Source organism: Equus quagga, chromosome 12 (genome assembly GCF_021613505.1).
Source record: "Equus quagga isolate Etosha38 chromosome 12, UCLA_HA_Equagga_1.0, whole genome shotgun sequence".
NCBI classification, from domain to species: Eukaryota; Metazoa; Chordata; class Mammalia; order Perissodactyla; family Equidae; genus Equus; species Equus quagga.
In genome coordinates this window covers 20,641,230-20,667,264 of record NC_060278.1, presented here as the reverse complement: position 1 = coordinate 20,667,264, position 26,035 = coordinate 20,641,230, and the positions used below count along the sequence as shown (strand labels likewise).

The 26,035-nt window shown below is 44.3% G+C and overlaps 1 protein-coding gene across 6 annotated transcripts in view; it reads left to right on the top strand.

Annotated features, from left to right (window-relative positions):
* Positions 1-26,035, top strand: part of CAMK1D (calcium/calmodulin dependent protein kinase ID) — a 405,571-nt gene that overhangs the window by 341,727 nt on the left and 37,809 nt on the right. For all 6 annotated transcript variants that reach the window (XM_046680009.1, XM_046680005.1, XM_046680010.1 and 3 more), the window contains 2 exons: positions 6,041-6,179; positions 12,262-12,388. In XM_046680009.1, coding sequence (XP_046535965.1) covers positions 6,041-6,179; positions 12,262-12,388 — 266 coding nt within the window. The remainder of the gene's footprint in view (positions 1-6,040; positions 6,180-12,261; positions 12,389-26,035) is intronic.

Genomic DNA, 26,035 nt, shown 5'->3' with positions numbered 1-26,035 from the left:
GTGTCTTACTTGTCTGTGTATCTTAGTCCCCCCCACTGGACCACACACCCCTTGGAAACAAAGGCGGCATATCGTCTGGCTTGATATAAGATTATTTGATGATTAGGTGAATAAAAAAAGCATAAAACACAAATAAAGTAGCAAAAAAGGGTTAAACCTTGAAAAATATATAACGAGAATGTACATTCAAAGATACACTGCACGAATATGGAATATCTTTTATGTTGCCCAGTGTATTACTTGGCTTGCGTACCGCAGACCAAGTGGTTTAAACAACAAATATTTATTTTCTCATCGTTCTGGAGACTAGAAGGCTAAGATCAGGGTGTGGGCAGGTTTGGTTTCTCCTGCGGCCTCTCTCCTTGGCTTGCAAATGGCTGCCTTCTGTCTTCTCACAGTCATGTCTGTGCGCATGCCTGGTGTCTGTCTCTCTCTTCTTATAAGGACCCTAGTCATATTGGACCCATACAACCTCATTTAACCTTAATTACCTCTTTCAAGGGCCTGTCTCCGAATACAGTTACATTCTGAGGTTTGGTGGGGGTTGGGATTTTAACATCTGAAATTTGAGGGATGGGGGACACAATTCAGACCCTAACACCCAGATATGGAGAAGGCAAAATAGCCAGAATCAAAGCATAATGGAACACAAGGGGTTAAGTTTATCTCTTTCAATAAATGGAGAGGGCTGTGTTTGTGTTGTGGAAATTTCTGAACAAATTGAAGCCTGGCAAATATTGCGAAATTGAATTCTAAGAATAAAGATACTTTTATTATTAAAGTAGGATTTATTGAAGGAGGAAAATATTGAGGGCAGAGGTTGTGTGAAATAAACCCTTAATCTTCCCCGAGTGGATGAGGCAGCCCCCCCAGGAGCAGAGTGTGTGGGTGCCAAAGCTAAATGAATCGGCAAGGATTAAGAGCATGGGCCTGGGTGGGAGGAGGGAAATCTGAGGGGATGCCAAGTGGGGACTTGATTAAGGAAAAGACTGAGAAGATAGACCCTTTCTTTCTCCAGAGGGGAGTGAAAAGATATACCTGTCTGCCGTCTGGGCTTTGGGGGTTTGCAATTGAAAGACGCTTTGCTTGTAGCCTTTATTAATTGCAACCTGCGTATTTCAAGAGTACCTTCCTCTTAGGACTAAATGTAAATAGGAGAGATCATGCTTAGAAAACACATTCATAACCAGCCTTACCTTGGGGCCCATTAAGGCCACATTGCTCTTGTAGCCGTGTCACCTGGCTCTTTTCCACTCTCGCTGCCTAGTTCTGTGACAGCCTTGGTGAATTTCAAGGCGTATCTGCTATAACAGTGCTTTTTATGATTCCAGCATCACCGCTAATATTTCTCAGACTACTCGCTCTAAAATTAACAGCAGAAGGCTGTACCATTTGGCCTGGTGGGGGAAGAAAAAGTTTTCTTTGACTCTCTGAGCATCCCTAGCTGGGTCTGAAAGTTAAACCGATGAAGAGTACCAGGAGAGAAGCATACAGATTTTATTGGATTTTTACATGTACGTGGGAGCCGTTACAAGAGAATGAAGACCTGAGGATGTGACCTTTTAGGCAAACAATACATTTGTGAAGAATGGACAAGACAGAGGGGTTTGGGCTAGGGGTAGTAAATGGTGAAGAAGTAACGTGGAAGATAAGGGCTAGTGGAACAAGGTTTATTTGCAGGTTCCTTTGCTGCCGTCTCTGGTTTGATACAAAGGTCTCCAGTAAAAGGAGAATTTATTTCCTGCCTTTAGACAGAAAAGGGGGAGCTTTTTCTGCATTTACTACTTCTTAATTGTCTTCAGCACAAAATGATTTTATGTCAAAGAGGCATATTTTGGGGTGACATATTCTGATTTCCTTCAGCCTTCTTCATTTTATTTTACTATATCTAACTTCTATCCTAGAGTAATAGATTTTTGGAGCCCATTTCTCAGCCTTAGCATGAGTTCTATCTTTTTGTGAATGTGTGGATGATGTTGTTATAAGACATAAAACATTTTAAATTATAGTTAGCAGTAAATGTTAAAATAAGAGGATAATATCTACCAACATCAGATGGAGCAGTTCAAGTGCACGTAAAGAATAACATGGTTTGCACACTGTTACAAAAGTACAGGTGGTCTACTGACAAAGTTATGCTCGGTTACAGTATAGCCTCGTGGAATCAGAGCCTACGGTTGACTTGATCCAGCACGTTTGAAATTATGTTTCTTGACAATTATTTCTTTTCTGTATTAGTACATACCAACCTAACTCATCCGTAGGCTCCCTTGTAATTTTACTAGTTCCCTGTTGATAGACATTTAATTATTTCCAGTTTTTGTTTGTTTTTTTACAAATAGTGCTTCAATTAGCTTGAATGTGTCTTTGCATAACGTGAAAGAACAGTTATAGGATAAATTATTAGAAGTGAATTTTGGAGCCAAAGGATGTGTGCATTTTAAATCTTGACAGATATTGTTAATTCAACAATGTCACATTTTTAAAAATCTAATGAAATATTTTATAGGTTTAGTTGACAACTTTTTGATAAGTGAATCCAATTACATAATTCGCCAATATTAAACTTGAAACTGTGCAGTGCTTGAATTCATATAGGTCTTTTTTTTATTGAGATATAATTGACATGTAACATTATGTTAATTTCAGGTGTACAATATAACGATTCAATATATGTATATATTGTGAAATGATCACCACAATAAATCTAGTTAACAAATTGTTTAATATGAAGAGATGTGCATTACTTAAAATTTTGCAAATAAGCTGAAATCTGAGATTGTTACATCAAACTATTTCATGCATCAAACATTTGTGTATTTAAAATTCACGTACAATGAGAGCAGTACACTGTAACAGGCAAGGAATATCAGAGACTGAGCAAACCTAAGTTCCATCCCAGGGCAGGTTGTACTAAATAAATGTCAAAGTTTGAATTGAGAAGAGAAGGGCTGTCTCTGAACCATTCCTGTCTTCTGCTCCCTCGATTTTTGGTAGCCAGTTTCTCTTTCCACATTGGCATCCCCAAACTGAGCCTTTCTGCTGATAGCTACTGTTAATTAATTTTATTTGTTGATCTATTATTCAAGTTCTTCTCCTTTTCCCCACTCACCTGATCCCGACCCTTCTAACTGCATTCTGATGCTTTGCATGAATTTAATTGGGGAGCTCCATGCACACAGGAAGCTTGCCGTAGAAGGATATTGACTCAAGAGAGCAATCTGTCAGTCAGCTCAGCAGCCAACCAACCAACCTACGCATGGTCTGCCAGCCTGAAAGTGAGACGTGCCCCTCGCCACACTGCTAAACTTATCTCCTCATCCCTGATTCTGGGCAGTAATACTGGCCCTGCCTAATTCACAAGTGGTTTTGAAAAGAAGTGGTATCTTGGTCAGCTCAGGCTGCTGTAACAAGATACCGTAGACTGGGGGGCTTAAATAAGAGACATTTATTTCTCACAGTTTTGGAGGCTGGGAAGTCCAAGATCAAGATGCCAGTAGATTTGGTTCCTGTTAAGAGCTCTTTTCCTGGCTTACAGATGTCCACCTTCTCACTGTGTCCTCAAGCGGGAGAGAGAGAGAGAGCCCTTGTCTCTCTTCCTCTTTTTGTAAGGGCACTAATCTCATCATGGGGGCCCCACTCTCATGACCTCACCTAACCCTAATTACCTCCCCAAAGCCCCACCTCCAAATACCATCACATTGTGGGGTAGGGCCTCAACATATGAATTTAGGGAGGGGGGACACAAATATTCAGTCCATAACAATAGCCTTTTGAAATCTATGCTTAAGGAGATTTTTGGAAAGGATAAAGTGACTTTCAAATTTATGATATCTTTATTAGTATTGTTACATTTTTTTCACTGGCAGGTTTTTAAACTTTTCCCTGTGCCTCGGTTTCCAAGGAAACCAAATTCTTTCTGAGCAGTGTTCAGAGAAATAAAGCTCTGGTGCAACTGAGACTTCAGAAGTGAGATGTTAAATGTGTAGAGAATTGAGACTCTGTGACAATACATACTATAGCGATATCTCACACTTCAACTCTGAGGCCTCGATTCTTACTGCATCGGTGCCCTGTTGCAGTGCAAATATTATTATGCAATAGAATCTATTAATACTAATCTATTATAGATCACATAGCAGAAAAGAGGACTTTGAGACAATGAGAACCAGGAAAGATCAGTTTTGAGGGAGGCAGTGGATCTGGTAAAGTGTAGGTCATGCAGCACAAAGGGTGGGAGGTGGAGATGGGGAAGGGGTGAGCCTTCTTGCCTGTGGTCCTCCAGCAGCCTGCAGAGCACAGGATGTGAGTAGCAGGCAGACCAGTGGTAAGAAAGCGCGAGGACACTTGTAAGGGGTACCATCATTGGAAAGTGGGCCCATGGTAGAGGATGAGGATGAGGTGGAGGATGCTGTACTGGCAGCAGCACGGCTCCTATAGCACATCCTCAAGCTCTGCAAAGTTTCAGACATTGAAACTTGTTGGGGAAAGGTTTTGGAAAAACGAAGACTGGCAAGAACTTGGCGTCAGTTGCCAAGGGAGGGTATCTTGGGATTTTGGCTTACCTAGGGATGGACCATTCAGACAACATGGTCATCAAAATATAGTCTCTCCCCTGTTGTTTCCATTTCTTTTCATTCTTTGAATTGCTTTTTATTTCTCCTGAGCGTCTTTCCTTTCTTATCTAGACTGCTTGGTTTGTTTAGCAAACAAAACATTATCCAAGCTCAATATCACTTGGAATGACTGGAGGTAATGGAAGAAACTCTAACACGAAGGCCTTTTATAGCTGCAGTTGTGTTTTCTTTATTAGTTTTTTTAAAAGGAGGTATCAGTGGATCAATTATTGCACATTAATTGCCATGACTGGCAGAAAACGAATCATAGCTTTGTGTATTGTGAATGTGAGTGTGTTACTGCTCAGCATATTTTACTATATCTATTAAAGCTGTAAAAGTTGTTTATGAAACTTTTATGCTTTTAACATTTCAAATAAATCTGTTTTTCATTTTACTTTTGGAAAATTTCCTTTTTATTAAAAAAATAGTGTTAATATATCCCTTGAAACTAATTTCCAAGATGGCTTAATTATTTGAAAGAAGCACTGTTTTCCTTAGAGAAGTGTATACTCTAAGAACTTGACGGCTAAGGTGTTAGTTGAATTGTTTCTATTCAGGATTGTGTGTTTGTATTTCATTATTAAAGTCAGAGCAGCATAAAATATCAAATTAAAACGGTCTACAGAGGTTGTCCACCAGGGCTTCTTGACCTTTGCCAACCTAGGCCCCCTTTTGATAAATACAAGAAAATGTTTAATGCAATCTGAAATCCAAAGCAAATTAAAATTAAATATTGTCACCAAAAACCAAAGCAGAGCCATGTAATAGAGTTTTTTTCTCTTTTTAGAAATCACATGTGTCTTTCAGGTTCTGAGGCCTTCGAGGGCATGCCTCTACCCTCTGTTGGAAATGGTTGACTAGATTAACCCCCTCATTTTACAGATAAAAAGACTGAGGTTCAAAGATTCAAGGAGTGCTCAAGTGCTCAGCATATTAGGAGCAGAATGTGCTCAAGAACCCAGACATCCTGTTGGCTGCTCAGTGCTTTGCCCACGACACCCCGTCCCCCAGGTTCTTTAAGGATATTCTCTCATGCAAAGGAGCCCTCCTATCCAGCATCATCTCCCTATGTCTGAGGATGCTGATATTCCAGAAGGTTATTCTGACTCTACATTGTCTCAGCAGGGTGGAGGCAGAGGTCAGGAGAGACTTCGCAGGTCTGGCTAGTCCATGGGTCCTGGTTTATTTATATTCTCTTTATTTCATTTCAGACATTTGTACCGCCATGACATAGAAACACTTTCCTGGTATAGCTTGTGGGGAATGTAGGGGGCAAGGGGGCAAACTCTAAATCTGAAAATGTATTAATGTTTGAAATACGATTTGAGTCTTTTATCATATTGAAAGCTCTTATTGATAGTTTTCCCTTAACAATTCAGCAGGTCCTCTCAAACATCTGATTTCTTCTTTTTCTTAAACAGTGTGTCCGGTGGCGAGCTGTTTGATCGGATAGTGGAGAAGGGATTTTACACAGAGAAAGATGCCAGCACTCTGATCCGCCAGGTCTTGGATGCTGTCTACTATCTCCATAGGATGGGCATTGTCCACAGGGACCTCAAGGTAAGACCATCACTTAGCAACATCCACTAGCTGCTCTCCCACCCACAATGAACCTGTCTAAGAGGATTGACTCTGGAAGAGGGATGAGCTTGCTTTGATGTAGATATGGATGGAGTGAATGATAGGCATTTGTATACTGTTAGTTGTCAGGATCTTTGGGACCCAGGAGTAGCTTGAAAGAAGATGAAGAGCAATGGGGCTGGCCATTCGTTGGGAGATTTTATACCCATTTTGCAGCCAAAGGGCCATGGGGAGGTAGGTTGTATATTACTTCGCACCATTCTAAAAGGTAGTTTTGTTCAAGACATATGGGCCATGAAGACTCTTCTCCCAATTCCAGCCCCCTTTCAGCACAACACACTGTGTGAAAGAAAAGGAGCCCATCTCTTGAGGGCATGAAATGACAGAGAAGGAAAGTAGGTTTTCAGAAAAGATAGATTAAATACCTACAATTACAGTCTTCTCCCGATGTCCTATAGGTTCCTTTCTTATCTTTTCTTTATGGGGTTTTGGCATAGTGACTCTTCACCCGAAGGCATTGAAGGATCTGGGCCTTATTTGGGTACCTTGGCATTACATTCCTCTCCAGGTATATGTAGATACCAAAGAGTAGACATCAAACATATGGTACCAAGGGTAGATATCGAGCATGTCAAGTTGAGGGACAGTAAAAAAGCAGCATTGTTGGCCCAAGGCTGTAACAGGGCTTCATTCCGCAGCAGTTACAGGTCCAGCCTCCAGAACTCACTGCCTCAGTCAACACAGAAATTCCACCCCAGCACACATACCTGCCATTCATATCAGAAAGACGGGGGTTATATTCTATGGAAGCTATGTTATACACGACTCTGGAAAATCTAAACCAATTTAAAGAATAAATCATAACCATTTGTTAACACAGAATTTCAGCATCTGCCCATTATCTGGTACTGGGTGTCAGGGTATAAAATGGTGTCGCTTTTCCTTTCATAAGGACTCACTGTAAAGTTTCCTCTTCTTCTCTCCATGTTATCACCTTCCACTGACTAGGGTAGCAGCTCCCAAATGTTAGCCTACATCAGAATTGTCTGGAGGGCTCGTAAAAACACAGGTTGCTGGGGGCCAGCCCTGTGGCTGAGTGGTTAAGTTCCCGTGCTCCGCTTTGGCGGCCCAGGGTTTCTCCTGTTCGGATCCTGGATGTGGACATGGCACCGCTCATCAACCCGTACTGAGGTGGCGTCCCACACAGCAGAGCTGGAGGGACCTACAGCTAGAATATACAACTATGTACCAGGGGCCTTTGGGGAGAAGAAGAAAAAGAAGATTGGCAACCGATGTTAGCTCAGGTGCCAATCTTTTAAAAAAAAAAAAAGAGAGAAAGAAAAGAAAAATAATTATTAAAGAAAAAACCAACACAGATTGCTCGCCCCACCCCAGAGATTCTGATTCTGCAGATCTGCAGTGGGGGCCTGGGATGCTGCATTTCTAAGGGGATTACACGTGATACTAATGTTGGCCTGAGGACCATTCATGGAGACCTGCGAGATGAGGGTATTTGGGAATGTTAATCGAGTCCTTACAGCCTCTGCCCTTTGCAGGCTTCTTGATGTGAACATGATTAGCTGATCTTCAGGACCTGGAGGTCCTCCACAGGGCTAGATAAGGGCTGATAAGCCCACCTGGCACTTCTATGCCAGGCAGTGGTGCCTTCTCTGCTCTCTTGTGCCCTCACCAATGCCAATTCTGTGCTTCCAGAACACAGCAGGCAGCTCTCTCTGAACAAATTAGCGTGGCGCCTGTGGAGATAGGATGCGATGGGCTAGTTGTCTGTATTTAATGAAAGAATGTCTTAGCAGATAAGCCATTTCCTAGAAGGGCGACGTTTATTTCCCCCTGAAGAAGGCAGATTGCCTGGATGGAAGATGCTGTTTTTTACACCCACATAATGCTTTTCGAGCAGTACTTGCAGCTCCCAACCTGCGGAGCTTTACGAGCAGCAGGCTTGTCGTTGTGGAAAGAACGCTGTCATTCTAGGAGCTTTTTGTGATCTCTTTTCAGAGGCACAGAGGAGTTCGATCCGTGTGGAGGCAGTTGGGGCTGGGATGTTATATTTTCACGACCATCTAAGGAAGTTTAAACCATATGATCTAGGCCAGAGGAATAGAAAAGATGATGGAGTTATTTAAGATTAGGGCACAATCTGGGATACTACCCCAGCCCCAGAGGCGAATATACCTCCGTCTTCCTCCAGAAAGGTATTCTTGTGTCTTCTTGCCCCAGGGAGCTACTAGAGACAAACAGTTGTCCTTTTTTTCAAAACAAGGGACTGAGACAGGACATGTCTGCTACTGCCTCCTGAGATGAGGATCCGGCTTCTCAGCCCCTGCACTCTTGACATTGGAGCTGGACCATTCTTGGTTGTGGGGGGCTGTGCTGTGCATTGTAGAATGTTTCGCAGCATCCCTGGCCTCTACCCACTAGATGCCAGTACCACTTCTCGGGTTGTGACAACCAAAAATGTCTCTGTGCATTGCCAAATGTCCCCTGGGGGGAGAATCACCAGATTAGGAGTTTGATTGTATATAACGTTAACTTTATGGGAATGTTGATTCAGATCTTTTGAAAGCTTATTATGTGAACTATTAAAAGGTTGGGATTGATGTTCCAACTCAGGTATTGGCCACCAGTTGTCTTGCAAAGGTGCCATAAAGTGCAGAAAAATAATTTTCCAGGTGGTCCTCAGCCTCGTAGGACCCCAGGCAGAATTGCAAGCTCCCCTCTGCCCCATGCTGGACTCTCACAACCCTCCTACTGCAACTGAGGGCCTCCATCCACACTATCCCTGCGTCTGTCTTCTCTCCCACCTTCTTGTCTGTTCTCTCTCTCCCCTCAAGAAAAGCCCTGCTGTCTTTACTAATCTTGAGACAATTAAAAGTATTGATCTAAGCTGTGAATGTCCAGTCAATTTAACCCTCCTTCGTAATCATCCTTCAAAAGAGCACTTTATTGACCCAAATGAGTCTCCTATCGGAGGAATGTGTAAGGAGGGACATTTGGCTCTTTGGCAGTCTCTTGCCCGGATGCAGCCTTGATTAAGAGCATGAGATCACTGACTTTCCACTCTTTGCTTAGCTTTACAGCTGCCGAAGTACTGGGACAGGAAGACTAAGAATCAGAAATTAAAAAAAAAAAAAACCCTCTCTGTACCCATGACCGATCCTTACTGTTCATCAAAAGATAATCGCTAAACCTTCAGAGAAATCATGAACCACACGTACTTTCTGATTATTTCCCCCCACTTTCCAAGCATTATTCTTATTTCAACTATTGATTGGCCCATTTTATTCCGTTTTAAAACTCATTGAAAGCATCCTCCGGCATACATTTGATTTTCTTCTAATCTCTTGCTTTGTCCACAGAGTTGATGGCACTGTGAATGTTAAATGCCATTTCTTTTTATGTTTTTATTTGGGGTGAATGGTAGTATTTTTTTCCTTTGGCTTCTGTGGAAAAAAAAGCATTATTCTGATACTTGTTAAAATGGCAAGGAAGACTTTATTCAATACCATTGCAAGACGGGGATTGCAGTAGGGGAAAGATTTGGACTCAACTCCAAATTCAGCAAGGACACGTGGGGGTTTATGGCCATTGAGCAGAGTGCGGGTCATGGATGGAAAGTTCCTAAGGGGAGGCTCAAGGGGAGGGGGATTCTTATTAGAAGCTGGCCAAGGACTTCGACACTGACAGACTCTCTTCTTTGACGAAGTCCATTTGCTCTCCATCCTTAGTCTGTTGGCTCTGCCCACATAGTCCAGTCTTATCCAGAATCTCACAGAGTCACTTTAGTGAAAATCCCCCAGCCTTGATACCTGATCAGTTCCTTCTCCTCCTGCCTCCATATCTGACTGAGCTGCCTGCCTTCAGCAAAACTCCCTTCAAGTTGATGCAGCCAGAATCCCCCTTACCCTTGCTATGTCCTCTTAGTGTTTTCCATTTGTTGACCCCACCCTGCTCCTGGGCTGTAAATCTCCACTTGTGCCTGTTGGATTAGGAGCTGAGTCCTATCTTTCTTCTGTCCTGCAAAACTGCCTTGCAGGGGTCCCCCTGAATGAAGTCTTCTTTACCAGCTTGAACAAGTGTCTGCATGATTTTTTTTTTAACAGCATCAAAGGTTGAGGGGTGAAGAACTCAACCAAATATCAAGGTTGAGGGATCCTCTCTAAACTGACTTAGCAGGATTCCTGCTAAGACTGGGCCATGCAGGCCCCAAGGACAGGAGGGACACAGAAGGCCAAGGTTAAGGCCTAGTTGAGAGGAGGGCTCAGAGGAGCCTGAGTAAAGTTTGGTCCGGGAGGGAGTCTTGGTCAGATCTCAGAATTTCTTCACAGCAGTGGTTGTGCATCAGAATCCCCCTGTGGAGTTCTAAACTCCAGAGGCCTGGGCCCAACCTCAAATCTGCTGAAGAACAATATCCCCAGACATTCAGTACTCTCACAGGTGATTCTGTCGCACAGCTAGGCCGAGAACCACTTCTCTAAACAAGTCTAGTCACTCTACATAAGAATACTTCCTGAAATTCAATACTTAGGAACCAAAGATTCACCACAAACCACTGACAAGAGAGACTCTTGCTTCACGCTTGGGGTCAGCAGGAAAGCCAGACAGGAAATGGTGAGTTTCCCAGTTCAGATTCTTCCCTGTGTGTTTCCTTTAGGGTCAAGTGTAAATGGGAGACCCAATTACTTATTCTCTGGGTAAATCTTCAGAATTTTCCTGGTGGAGGGACATTCCTGGACAATAGCTTAGGTGTCAGTCCTTGACATTATCTCTCTCAGTGACAACATTCTTAATTGAAGAAACTTTTCAAAAACAAAAAAATGGGGGCCGGCCCCATGGCCGAGTGGTTAAGTTCGCGCGCTCTACTTAGGTGGCCCAGGGTTTCGCTGGTTCGGGTCCTGGATGCGGACGTGGCACCACTCGTCAGGCCGTGCTGAGGTGGTGTCCCACATAGCAGAGCCAGAAGGACCTACAACTAGAATATACAACTATGTACTGAGGGGCTGTGGGGAGAAGAAGAAGAAACAAAAAGAAGATTGGCAACAGATATTAGCACAGGTGCCAATCTTTAAAAAAAACAAAAAAACAAAGAAATGCGGGCTACTCTCCTGTGGTCAGGTTCTACCCTGGCAGTGCAGGTACGAGCTCTGAAACTGTGATAGCTCTTTCAGTCTCCGTAAGTCCTGCCCTCATTTTTGCTGGAAACAAGAAGATTCTCTAATTTTCCATAAAACGCTATGCAGATGAAGCTTCTTTGCCTCCCTGGTCTACCACAGGAGTGCCGCCCCTCAGCCCCTCCTACATAGACCCCATGGAGGTGTCCCTCATGTGCAGAACTATTGCTGTTTGTCATGCGTTATTGCCACCTGAGCTCTGTCACATACCATTCAGGGGAGCAAATGAGAAACAATCACAACCCATGTTTTACAGAAAGGCAGAGAATCTCAGAGGACATAAGGACACGTGGCTGGAAAGTGCTGGATCTTCCGACTCCAATTCGTTCTGTGATGACATCCCTCTGCTTCCCAGGGAGCGGGAGCGAGCAGGTGTCAGCTGGCTCAGTACAGGAGGAAGTGCCACACATCCGCCAGAACCACAGACCCGGAATGTTCCTGGGGGCAGGGAGAGAGACCCCTGGATTAGGGAAAGGCTGGAACAAGGGTCAGAACAAACAAAACAGACTAGCACCTGCGAAAGAAATTTTATTTCTGGGAATCCCCCTTCCCCTAACCCAAGAAATGATCTGACAAGCCTGAGAGGCATCAGCTCTCTAGGTGGTCTCAACATATGGTTAATTTTTCTAAGTAGAGAAAATACCAGCAAGGGAAAGGGGACTAGCATTTATTGAAAACCTATAAGTGCCCCATACTATGCAGGGCCCTCTACATCACTGTTCTCCAACACTGCTTTTCTTCATGCATTGACTGTGGCTAAAGGTCAAGTGTAATCTTAACCTGTAACTGGGTTCTGTGGTTTGGTGAGGCTCCTGCAATGAACTCAACTTTAAACACCGTTTGTAAATTTTTTTTTCTTATTTTCTTTCTAGCCCGAAAATCTCTTGTACTACAGTCAAGATGAGGAGTCTAAAATAATGATCAGCGACTTTGGATTGTCAAAAATGGAGGGCAAGGGAGACGTAATGTCCACAGCCTGTGGAACCCCAGGCTATGTTGGTAAGCACAGTGTGAGAGTGTGTGTGTGTGTGTGTCCCCACGTGGCAACTTCATGAGTCCTGAGCATTTGAGCCTGGCGCATGATCACAGCTGCCTTCATTTCCCTCGAGGGAAGAATAAAAAGATTGAGAGACACTGGCACGAGTTAGAAGGGAAGTGATTTCCCCTGAAACCTTTTAATAGTTGGGTCGAAATCCTGTTTGATTTGGGTGTGGGCCTGACTGGAGGCCGAGAGTTGATTTAGATGAATTCCCACATTCTAATACCAGAAATATTACATGTATATTTATGTTTTCAAACGATTTACAGTGAGACACTGAGATAACAATCAGGTGCAGACTCAAATAAAACACTTAAAATGTTGAGATAGAAGCAGCCGGAAAGAAAATATTGATAGGAGGAATTTGGTTCAAACCTTGATGAAGTCAGTCTCTTGAATTAGCCAGTCCTGACCTGTACTGGAGAAGCCAAGAATTAAGGTTTTCCCTAAAATCAGAACCCCAGATCCTTTGTAGCAAACATACAGAATGCAGAAAAGGCTACAGATCTGAACACTGATACTGACATTCGTCCCCTGTCTTCTGGGGACGCGGAGAAAGGCCATTGGAACTGTTTGTGAAGTTTTTGCAACTTTCATTTACACAAATGTATTCATTCATTCAGCACACGCGTATTAAAGTGCCTACTGTGTGCCAGGTGCTATTCTAGGCATTGGGGTGAAGGTGTGAATGAGACACACTGGGTGCCTGTCCTCACGGAGCTTACATTTTATCGAGAGTGACAGACAGCAAACAAAGAACCAAATAAATGAACAGGATTATTCAGATCCTAAGAAGTGCTACGAAGAAAATAAAATGGGGGCATGCGATAGAGTGACAAGGTGTGAGGAGGGTTAGGACAGTTAAGGAGACGGACATTTGCATAAATAACAAGAAGCACCCAGCCATGGGAGAGGTAGGGGACAGAGCGTTCCCAATGGAGGCATCGGTTTGTGCAAAGCCCTAAATGGGAAGAAGCCTGGGGAGAGGGCACAGGCTAGGAATGTCTGAGAGCAGGGCTAGAAATGAGGATGCAGAAGACGTCTGGAAAATGGAGGCTGAATTCTCATCATGCAAACCATGATGGCCTTTCTTAATAAGTAAGCCCGCCCTGAAAGAAAGGAGGGGTTGTTATAGGACCAACGTCATTCCTGTTTGGTTTTAGGTGCAACCACGTGACCTGCCCAGGCAGGCTGAGGAAAGCAGCCCTTAATCTAAACAAGCCAGGGGCCCAGAGCGTTGTGGGAAACTCCGGATGACCTTTGAGTCCCTTCGCAGCCTTCGAGTGCTTACATAATAATGGGTGTTATGTCACAGCTGTTTCCTTTCTCAGAGAACTCAAAGGAGAGGAGAAAAGAGCGGACTGAGGGGAACGGAGAATAACATGAGGGGAAGGGAAGAGGAAGCAACAGAGATTCAGAAGGAGGAGATAATGATGGTGGAAATGTGGCAGAGCAAGAGAAGGAGTGGTCAGTGTTGCTTAGCTCCCAACTGTCACAGATGGGCACTGTGTCCCTGGATTATGTGTATGTACTAGACGGGAAAGGAGAGAGTATTCTGCTCATGTTTAAGAGGCCAGCACAGGCCCCGATGGAGATTAATGGCACAGGAATCAGTCTCTGTTCTAGGACTGTAAAGCGATGCTTGCGAGAACAGCCCGGACCCCAGTGGGGGACTAGGAGTTAGGCTGTAGTGTGAGATCCACGTGTAAACGCATGTGTGTGCCCGAGAGGTGGGGGTGGTGGGTGGAAATGTGAGCGTGTGCGGTGTGTGTGTGGAATTTCTCCACTTCAGTCCAAGCCATCAGGCATGTGGCGAATAAAAATGAATGAGACAAGCTTATTCTCATTTCTCTTAAAAGATGGGGAGGAAATAAGCCGGTTCCAACCATGGTGAATCATAGACCTTAGAAAATGAAGAGGCCTGTGAGGTCATGGTGTCCAGTCTCCTCGCCAGCATGGCCTCCCTCTCTTCAGCAGGCTGCTGCCCGGGCCACTCCGGGCTGAGAAGCTGCCCAGGCTGCTGTGGCCTGCCCAGCTTCCCACCTCAGGAAGTCGGCTCTTGGGCTGCAATTTACTGTTCTGACAAAGAATGTCCAGATTTACATATGCATCACACTGTTCTCATATTTGGCTCCGATGTTGGAAAGTTCTAGCACTTTCTAAATTGATTTTTGTTTCTTTGCGTCTTGGCAGAGCCCATGGAATGGCAGTTTCTCTGGGTTTCTGAGTGGCTGCTGTCCGAGTGGTCTGGCTCTGTTTCGAGGTCAGACGCGGATGAGTCTGGGAAGTGGGAAGGATGTTTAGAGGGGCCCTTGCTCCCACTACCTAAATGGCGGCAAGTTGGAGCTATTGGGTGATTGTGTTGTCAGACTCTGAGAATATAGAAATTCTGTTTGTTCATATTTATTGAGCACTGAGACTCCTGGGAGACCATTTAGAGCAAGGAAGGGGCCACGCTGGGGAGCTCATGTCCACTTAGACATACCTCGGGCAGTGAGCAGCCGATCTTGGGCTGTTCCCTCCACTACATTCCGCATGGTAAGCTCCTATTCAGCCATCAAAGCCCAGCTTACATGTTATCCCATTTGCCTGTGTTCCCAACACCCATCCTCTCTTTTGCCATCCTAGTTCTCTTGACCCTTTTCTCGTCATGGCTCTGATCACATTGCATCAGGGTCCGTATTTATCTGTGTATCTCCCCCATTCCACTGTGGATTTTTCTAGGGCGGGGATTGCCTTATTCATCTTTGCACAGATGCTTATTAAATGTCATGAAAACCCAAGCTTCATGAAAATTAGCAGTTTTCCTTTCTCTCCTCTCTGTCCATTCATTCAGCGTGCATTTACTGAATTCCTGTTATGTGCCATGCACAGTGGTTTGGTGTTAGCCTTACAGGTATGAATAAGACAGAGTCTCTGACCTCAAAATGTTCACAGTATTGAGACAGACAGAGGGCAAACAGGTGAATTAAATAATTCACGGTAAGTGCTGCATTATTTCTCCGTCAAGGATTATGTATTTAGTGCCTACCTTCTGTTCTAGGCACGGGGGATGCCTCAGTAGAAAGAAAAAAACAGATAAAACCCCCCACCCTTTGGTACTTATATTTGGGTGGGAGAGAGACAGACTATAAGCAAACAGCTAAGTGTATTAATTAGTATCTTAAATGGCAATACATACTATGCAGAAAAATAAAGCAGGAAAGAGAATAGGAAGGGTATGTGTAGGGAGGGATTGCAATTTTAAATGTAGTGATCAGGGCAGCCCTCACTAAGAAGGTGACAGTGTGGTAAAGCTTTGACAGAAGTGAAGGAGCTGGCCATGCTGTTATTTGGAGGCAAAGCAGGTGCAAAGGCCCTGAGGCAGGAGTGTGTGGGGAAGGGAGCAACAGGAGTGAGGAGAGCAGTGGAAGACAATGTCAGAGAAGTAAGGAGCAGGGCGTGTGCAGACCAGGACTTCGAAGTCATTGTTAAGACTGTGGCTTCAGCTGAAGGTGGCAGGAAGCCATTGGAGGGTTCTGAGGTGAGGCATGGTGTGATCTGACTTTTACCAGACCAGTTGGCATTATCCAAGTGAGAAATGGCAGGGGCTGCAACAGGTTGGCAGAGTGGAAACGGTAAGAAGCTGTCAGATTCCAGATATAACTTGAAGGTAGTGTCATCAATATTTTCTGAAGAATTGAAAGAGAAATTGGGGACAATTCCAAGGTTTTTTGGCCTGAGCACCTGGAAGGGTGCGGTTGCCTTTAAGCGGGTTGTGAAAGCCTGTGGGACGAGCAAGTGGCAGAAACATTACCAGAGTTCGGGTCTTGAGTTGTTAAAGTTTGCCAGGTCAAGGAGGTGGTTGGAGTATGCGTCTGGAGTTCTGGAGAGAGATCTCGTCTGGAAATGCGTAGTCGATTCCCGTTAATCCACCGTAGTCATGTTCTATAAGGTCTCTGGGAACCCTGAACTAGTGAATGCTGAACTAGTGAATGCTGAACCACTGCTCCCAGGAGAGACATGGGGTTGGGTTCCTGTGAGCCTCCGTTCACAGCATTTTCATCAACCGATCGACACATAACCTTGTTTTATGTGTATTTCTGTTCAAAGACACCTTATTTAATGTTATTGTCGGTTCATTAACATGGAGCCCATGGCCAACAGCACTGTAGCTCATGCCTAAGTGAAGTGTATCCAGAATACACATCTCCATAAGGCACATCCCAGCCTTTTCGTGCCTAGGAACACTAGACGGTACTTCAGCACTACATTTGGAGGCCGTTTTCGACGGTGAAATCAGCAAACCCACAAAAACATGAAAAACGTGGCCCTAACTAGACCATGAAAATGATACTTGTTGACAGTGTGAGAGATGAAACAAGAGAGCAGAGCATTGCCTTATTTGACTTCAGCTGGGAGCGTGTGCTTCAGGCGACTCAAAGTTTCCGCCTCTCTGCGCATGTCCGCAAATGACCACAAAAGCATCACAAGCATTGATTGGGGGCTACGAACAGATTTCAGCGAGCAGACAAATTCGCAAATACGGAATCCACAAGCAATGAGGATGGACTGTATTTGAGAGCTGTTAGCCTCTACATGCATTTTAAAGCCATGAACCTGGATGAGATCGCCAGCGGGGTGGGTGTAGACGTGGGAGAGGAAAGATGCCAGGGCTGAGTCCTGGGGACGGACGTGGGGAGACAAGGAGGCAGCAGCAGTGGAGACTGAGAGGGGCAGCAGGTGGAATGGGAAGAGAACCAGGGGAGTGTGGGGTCTGGAAAGTGCTTCAAGGAGGCGAAAGTATCCTGTGTCAGTGGTTGCTGCAAAGTCAAGTGAGATGAAGACTGAGCAAATGTTGACTGTTGGTTTTGGGGACCTTGAATTATGAACTAATTGAACAATCAGTTAATTAAGTCTATGGGAGCTTGGCAGTCGGGAGGAAGGTGAAACAGGTCTTTATAAGAGGCCCCTAGCGTGCTGTCAGCCCTGGGGCTGACACAGCCACCTTCACCTGCCCCCCAGCAGTGGCTTATCTCTGCAACACTGGGACACTTTTTGGGATCTTGGGCAAAGAAGCCAGGGCCTTGTTCCTGCTGGGCAGTTTTCAATTTGAACAGGGCAGAGCCCACCCCATTGGGCGTCTGTAAGAAAGAAGAGAGAGAAGACTGTTTCCCACTCCGATTCTGGGGGCCACACGGTCCCATGAACCCAAGCCGGGAGCAGAGAGTTGCTGCCTGCTTTCAGCCTGGTACAAGTGGTCTTTGGATCTAGAAAAAAATGTCTGAATGCAGAATGAGGTAAAGCTTCCTTCCTCCCCTGGGGCAACATCCAACTTGAGTTCAGACTCCCTGTAGGTAGAAGTGTTGGTTTCAATTTGTGAGCTGCATTGTCTTGTTGTTGCTGCTGCTGTTTATTATCTAAACAACTATTCAGTTGAATAGTTAATTTTGCCAGCTTCAAGATTTACTTCAATTTAAATGAGCTCTCTGATAATGAAGAAATAGTGAAAAAAGTGCCACTTACCCCAAGTCTCCCAAAGCACATGGTACCTTAAGAGAAGGCAAAGGATCAGAGCACTTTGAACATCACCCTTTACCCTTAGCAGCTGCCCGATCTCACACACCTTTATAAGGAGCCACGGCCCTTGCAGAGGCGCGTCACTGAAAGCAGGAGATCATGGGCATCTCCATCCACGTGTGTTGAGTTCCTACTGTGGGGAGCTCAGAGGGCTGGCTCTGTCAACACCTAGGGCTCCTCCAGTAGATGGTGGCAGGTGGACAATGTAGATCCATATAAGGTAGCATGTTTCCAATAGGAAGTAACTTGCGTGTTTCAGAAGTAACATCACAAATATAGGTGACAGTGGGATTAGCAGGGGCTGGAACAACCAGGGAAAAACTCATGGAGAGGACGGGATTTGAAGGAAGGCAGAACTCAGGCCAAGAGGAGGAGAGTTACAGATGTGGGCAAGCAGAAGAAAGGCCCAGAGTCCTGAACTTGTAGGATCTGGGAGAAATGAGCAGACTCACTTGGCTTGGAGAGAGGGCCTGCATAAACAAGTACTTGGAGATAATTTAGAAGAAAGGGTGGGACCATCTGGTGGAAACTGGCTTCTCGGGATAACATGGTGAGCGTCAATATATTGACCTGGCTTTAGAATCCAATTAATTGAGTCAGGTTTAACATTCCCCTTGGCATCACCATAAGACAGAAAAATCAGAGCTGAGAAAGTAAAATTACTTATGTTACTTGCTCTGCTGCATTAATTAAAATGTACAAAGCGGCTCTCTTGAATCACTGAATGTGGACAGTAAGTCACAGAAAGGACCCATTTCTATCAAGTGATGGATAAGAGACTAAAGATGACAAATCTACTTTTATTTGGTAGAGGAAACCTGTTGTTTTGTTTCTGGCTGTTGCTCTTTGCACACTGGTGTGATTTCTCCAATTCTGGGGGTCTGGTTCTCCCAGTTAGAGAAAGAAAATGAAGCTATTTTAGAAGAACTCAAACCTTTGTCAATAGATGAAGTACCTGAAGAAAGGCAAGGATGTGCTCTTCTTCTTACTAGCAAGTGATTCAGGAATCCATCCTAAACTTCACTTTAGAAAGAGCCAGAAGGCTGGGATGGAGGAGACTTTAACTGCTCTGTGATGTTTTTGAGAAAATGAGACTTTTTTTTATTGGAGCTTATTGAGTGATGATCCATCATTTTGCAATATTTCATTTGGAGTGCACGCTGGCAACCACTGTTTCATTACTGGATATTACTCAAAAATAGGAAGGAGCATTTGCATCTGGTCCGTCATTCTGTTTATAAGCAGAACTACATCATGGTTCTTAAGATGGTGGCTAATTGTTGTGTTACTGAACCTGTGGGGAAGGAGTCATCTCTGTTTCCTCCTATAACTTCGTTGTAGCGTTGCTTGCACAGACATTGCAGAAGTCTTTGGTCTAGCTCTAGCTTAATTTGCCTAAAATAGTTGAAACAAGTTTCCTTGTGTTCTTTTCTAAATGGAGATGGAGAACAGTTGGTCAACATTCTTGGCATATTTTTTCACACAGTTAGAGGAAAGCTCTTAGTTCACGGCATCGTTGCATTTTTAGAGCTCTATATGAGACTTGAGGTTATGATGAAATCTTGGAAACCGGTGGTTCCAGACAGAGTAGCGGTGGGATGAGGACCTCTGTTCTCCGAGCCACCCAGCCTGTAGTTGGTGGCTGTCACAGCAGTGGGACTTGAATGCAAGTATTCTGTAGATCTCTGCCACTGATTAAATATGAGGGAGGCCTGGGCCCTTCACTTAAACTCTTGGATTCTTAATTTCTCTTATGTAAAATAGGCGTGCTGGACTAATTGGCCTCCATGATTTTCTGGTTCTACCACATGTATTTCTATAGATATGTGACTTAGTATCCTTTAAGTATATAAATATCTATTTGTCAAGGATATTGACTGTCGTTTTTTCCCGTCTTCGCTCAGAACAGATAAGAAAAAATTAGATTAAATTGATATCACCCATTTCTGTCCTCTTCAGCTACTTAAGTCATGTGTTTTCTCTCATCTTTCTTCATAGGTCATCCTTTCCCAACCCTTTAATCCTCATCTTCCTGTGGTCATTTCCCCCAACAGAGCTTGATTTTTATTTGTTGTTCACTTAAATATCATGTTTTAGTACAAGGCTATAAGCATTACATCATTGCTCTCATCCTCTCCGACAGTTAGTGTTGAAACAGGATTTTATATAACTGATAAACTGTCATACAGGGCTTAGATGAGTAGGCGGAGGACCCAGATAAGAACGTTCTCTTTCCTTCTCTCTCAGCAGCTACTCAGTGACAGCCAGCAGTGAGCATTTCATCGCGCCGGGTGCTGTAACCAGACCCCATTTGTTAGAACAGGGCCCCCTAAGTGAGGAGACTTGTAGGACCTGTTCCTTTATTAGCCTTGACCCCACGAACATAGACAGGGACAAAAGCCTGTTATCAGAAGGTGGGCAAATTAAACCCAGCCCCTGCTTGCAGGAGCCCCCAGGCCACATGTCCAGTCCAGCTAAATCACTCTTAAGTGTTTGTAAAGCGCTTCTCATCATTCTGGAATTTCTTAATGGCGCCTCTGCAGTATTTTGTAACTTACTCTCTTTCTTGTCTTTTATGATTAAAAAACAAAACATTGGCATGACTATAACTGTCTTCTTAAACTTGAAGTGTAGCTTCTTGTTGGATTTCAGAAGAAAGGATGAGCTTCGGTGCAAAGTAGCCATCCCATTGCGGTCACAAACCGGGTCGGGTGGGGGCTGACTTTGGGACAACCTCCAAGGAGCACACCGCAGGGTTACTTGTTGCCACAGTGCTCTGAAATGCCTTCCTCAGAACATTTTCCTTCCTCCATCCCACTGAATTCCAGGGCGCTCCCACATTTTGAAACACCAGCTGCCCTCCCGTTTTCCACTCCTTTCCCATCCCTTAGCCTCATCCTCCACCCACCAGCCACATTTTGGCTTTGGTAGCATTTGAATCGTAATCCAGCTCAGATCAGAATGGTAATTATAAACCAGGATGGTCCTTTAATGGGGACTTTTCATGCCTGTGGTAAAATTCAAGAGGCTACTAGGAAAATGAGAGTGAGCAGCTCTTTCGAGATGCATTTTTAGTAAATTATAACTCTAAGGGAAGAGTAGGAAAGAGCAAAGGAACCTATACCAGCAGAAAGAGAATGGCGCTGTCCCAGAACCTTCTATGCCTCTTCACTTCTGACACTTTGGGTTGAAGACCAACCACAGGCAAGGAATGATTCTGTATTTCAACTGTATTTTTACTTGCCAACAGTCCAGATTGCAATACTCTAAACCTAGGTGAAGCAATACCTGTTTGTTAAGATGCTCACAGTAAAGCCCCTCATTATCTGATTTTTCTTTAATACCCCTGCTGCTGAAAATTCTACTACCGACAGGAAGCGGATCTGACTAAGCACATTCAATATCACTTCCTTATTGTAACGCCATTCTTACTGAGGCCAAAATCTCCTCTGAAATGTATGCCTGCATTTTATTTGCCTTGATCTTTAGAGTTTTATTTACCATCTCTGAACAGGCCACTGCTGGGTAGAAATGTCATCTTTCTCTCCCACTGTTTAAAAGAAATCCTTCTTGCCACCTCTCTGACTCACAGTGTCACTCAACTATTTGGAACTGTATTGCAGTTTGATTCAAGGCTGTCACTCATCCACCAGCAAGGGAGCTATGTTCCTTTTAGTACCTATAAAAATTCCTCAAAGACAGGAAGACTAGGATCCAATTGTCTAGCCCTGGACCATAATCTTGCTTCATGGTGTTGCTTAAAATGAGGGGTCACATGCAGCTCTTCAGTTGAGCTCAAATTCTTTTCCTTGAAGGTGTAACTCCAGGACAAAGCGGCAGGTGCCCTTCAGGACAGGAAACTGAGGCAGAGAAAGACAATGAATTCTCTGAGATATACAGGCACAGAGCCCACCTACCATTCTGTCCTTTGACCTGCTGGATCTGAGGTGACAGAGACGATAGTGTCCCACTACGTGTACAGTCTAATCCTTTTTAAAGCACTCTCCCATGAGACCACCCTCCTTCTCTGCTGGGCTCCTTCCTGCAAATTCGCTGTCACCTTACCTAGCCTGTCTAGCAGAGTAAAACTTGAATGCAGGCCCTCTGACCCCCAGGCCCTGCGATCTCCTTTTCCACTTGGGAACAAAGCCATGATATTCAAAGAAGTCTTCGCTACCTTTGACCGTGACTAACTTCCATCTCTTACGGCCTTTTCCTCCCACCATCACGTGCATGAAGTTCAAGTGACATGCCTTTCCCCTTGGCATCCTCTGGGAGGTGAGGCCAGCCAGCAAAAGAACAGATGAACCTTAGACTGAGCCGTAGGCCAGTAGGTCGCCTGTGGGCCAGCCTCTTCTTGCTGACATTATAGGATATGCGGTAGGTTGGATGTTGCAAACCCATTTTCAAAAGCAGAAGCTCGTTCAAAGATACATAGAGCTGCCGCTAATCTTAGTGTCCAGCCAGCTTTCTCTCAGCAGGTAGGGGAGATGGCAGGAGCTTTAGTTTTACACAAAGAATTGGGGAAAAAAATTAGGATAAACCTATTTTTATAAGCAGTCTTCTGGAACAATTTTTTCTAACTCCTCTTTAAAAATGAATTATAACTGGTGCCAAAGAAAACAAGGATTGGTTAGTGCTGGGCATTGCCCCCTTGTGGCTACTTAAAGGATGGGCGAAAGCTCAGGGTGATGGAGAGAGTAATCTTGATGACAGCTGGCCTGGAGAGTGGGGATGTGGGGAGGCAGAGGGCCAGGGAAAGAAAATGTGGAAGGAGTACAGTCTCCTGTCAATAAATGCAGTGCCGTGAAGGTGCCACACACCAGCATTCCTCAGCCATCACAAGAGTCTCTTATATTATGACAAATGATCCTCTATGGCATTGTCTGACAGCAATGATGGACAGGCCATTCCTGGGTTGCAGTGTCTAGAAGGGTGCCTGGACCCAGTGGGGACTATGTAAATGTGTGGGCGATTCAGTGAACAAAAGGATCAATAACTCAATGAACAAAGGGACCAATTGAATGGGAGGTTTGTACAGGGTGTTGGGAAGGCTCCTTCCATCTCTAAGATTCGAATTCTCATGACCCGCCCTTCCATCGCATGTGGGCCCAGCTCACTCCTGGCTTCTGAAGCTTTTATTCAAAAGGATGGAAATCTTCATGTATGAATCATCTCTATTACGTTAAGCTAAAATCACGGGAAAGTACCAAATGATATCAAGGATCTGTCCAACCTTAATTCTAGAAAATAATAAAACCTACATTCTGTTTTTGCTCCTATGGTTCTCCGAACTCTTCATCCTTACATAAGAACTACTAGTAGTTATATCCACAACTTTTTCTGTGCTTATTATTTCCTTTGAGCCTCATAACAATCCTAAAAGTTGGGCTCCATTAATGTTCCCGTTTTACAGATGAACAAAATGGAGGCTTAGAGAGATTAAATGACTTACCCAAGTCCACACGTACAGAAAGTAGGGAATCCAGGATGTCTTTCACTGAAAAGTCAATGTGCCTATTTAAAACTTCTTAAATCCTTACAGCTAAAGTTGTTTAAAGTGAAAACAACCTAAATCCAGGCAACCGTTTCACATCCTTTACCTCTCATTTAATTATGAAATGATCCTTCGCACCTTTCCCACCCTTTCAGCTTTACACCCGTTATCTTGTTCCTAGGAAACGATGTGAACGCGTACTCTTACACCACCACTAGACACAGTGATTTCTTCCCCGCTCTGTATCTTTCCCATTCTTTCTATTTGCAGCTTCTCCATCATTTGACTATTGGAGGTAATATATTCTTTCCCTGGATACTTTCAGAGTTTTATTTAGAATAAGTTCAGATTTCCCAGAGTTTTATTTAGACTAAGTTAAACTTAAAAATCAATAACACCTCTTCCATCTTGCCACCATCTTGTCTGTCTTGGCCTGATCATCGTCCTTAGGAAGGCAACCGAGGGTGGCATTACTGCTGTGGCTTGTGTCTGTACTCAACACCCAGAAGAACAGGCATGCCATGGGGGCAGAGGCCAGATCTGCCTTCTTCACCCCAGAAAGCCAGTGCCTGAAATGGACCCCAACCCATTTAATGGTTGAATGAAGGGAGAAACGCCACCTAGGTCCCATTGTTCTGGACCATGGGCTTTCATTTTCTGGCATCCAGGGCTGGTCCTCCCACCTCAGGCTGACCCCTCCTGATTGTGTCCCTGTCCTTCTTGCACTGGAAGTGGTCATCTTTGAAGTACTGATAGCAGTGGTACTCAGACGTCCATAGAGAAGAGCAAATTGCCTTGAACGTGAACTTGGTAACAGGGTGAGTTCTTAATCTCTTCTCAGCAGAAACTATTTCCAGCACACCCGTGAGAGCACAGGAAAAAGGAAAATTCTTTTTCTACTTTATAGGAGCCTGAAGATTGATTACTGTGGCCCCCACCCCCACCCCCATCCCAACAAGACAGATGCTTTCCTTGTTTCCAGTTACACTCGATTAAGCCTTTTTCTTCTCTCTTTTCAGTAAGGAAAATGGGCAATTTAATTGTTTTAAAAACAAGATGAAAGGTTTTTTTCTTTTTGAAATCTCTGGAGTTCTTCCCTTTACCACGATCCTTGCTGTAAATCAATATCAAACAGCTTGGTTTATAGAAGACATTTCCCACCAAGTGGAATTTTCCACCGTGGGTTGGTACTGAGTCCACAGCAGTAAATTCAATTATCTTCAATTTTAGATCTACTGTTTCACTAAGGAACATGAGTTAAGCCTGGGCTCAAAGGAGGACCGGATCTGTCCACGGATGTCTCCAGTAGCTCATGAGATGCTCTGCCGAGGTTGCATGGTTTACTTGAAGATTAACTTCTGTTTACTAGTGTAAACTGAACAAGCCAACGGGATACTGTTTCTCTCAGGAATAGCCAAGGAAACTGAATTGTTGACTCCCAAGATCTGAACCAAGGAGGTTCTGAGAGATCATTTCACAGAGCATCTTTTCTGTCCTTTAGCCCTAAAACTAGTATTTCTGAAATCCCTTTGAGAAAAGCTTTTAAAAGGAGAGCAGCATGAAAAACATCCACACGCAGAGAATTGGGGCTAATTCTGCCTCTTTTATCCCCAGAATTCATGTCAGGAATCATTTGCTTAAAGACAAGTGTTTATCCATTGATCTTACTTGTGCCTCATACTTCCCCATTGACAGTTGCTTGCATTCCACAATTTGTCACTCTCTCTCTTTTTATTCTTTTTTTTTTCCTGTACCTACTCACCAGAAATATTAGAGGCAGCTAAGTTTATTTGTAAATCAGTTGTATAGAGTTTGGGAAACGTTTTCGTACAGAAGTAATGGTGTGTGTATTGAGTAGGTTTGGCTCAGTTGAATAATCATTCGTTGACCGACCAGAACGTGCTAAGCCCTGAAAATACAGACCAGAGAGATGTCCCTGTTCTCCAGCAGCATGAAGTCTGACAGTGTGATTCACACAGCACTGCAGGGATGCATAACGTAGGGTAGGTGCATACGGGAGGCTATTGTGTCATAGGATTTTGGTGACCCCACCTGTCATGCCCAATACATGTCACCCAGTTAGAGCTGCCCCCACCCCACCCCTACTCTCTCCACCTCTACAAGGCAGGCTTTGGCCAAGCCCAAGGGACAGTCAGAAGGCTGGACCTGCTGCCTATCTTGCGTAAGTCCTTTTCAACACCTCCAGGTGGATGGGTCTCTGTACTGCCAGTGATGGCCACTGACAGCCCCCAGGGACTGTGCCTTCAAATGCGCTGGAGGAATGTGTGTGCTCTCTCCACTTGAGTAGATTTTCCTTCTGGCGTAGCTGTGCCAGGAGATGAAGCCCTTTCCTGCTTTGCCTGGGGGCTGATGGCATCACAAACAAGCCACAGTGCCTTTTAATGACTGCTCTCTTCGTCAATAGCTCCAATTAAGTTATTTTAATTCAAAGCCTCCCTCTGTTAGGTGCAGGGATGGCGAGAGTCACTGCCAACCTCCTACCAAACATGAATTGTGCTGGGTGCAATTAAGAGGGAAAATTACTGCTCCT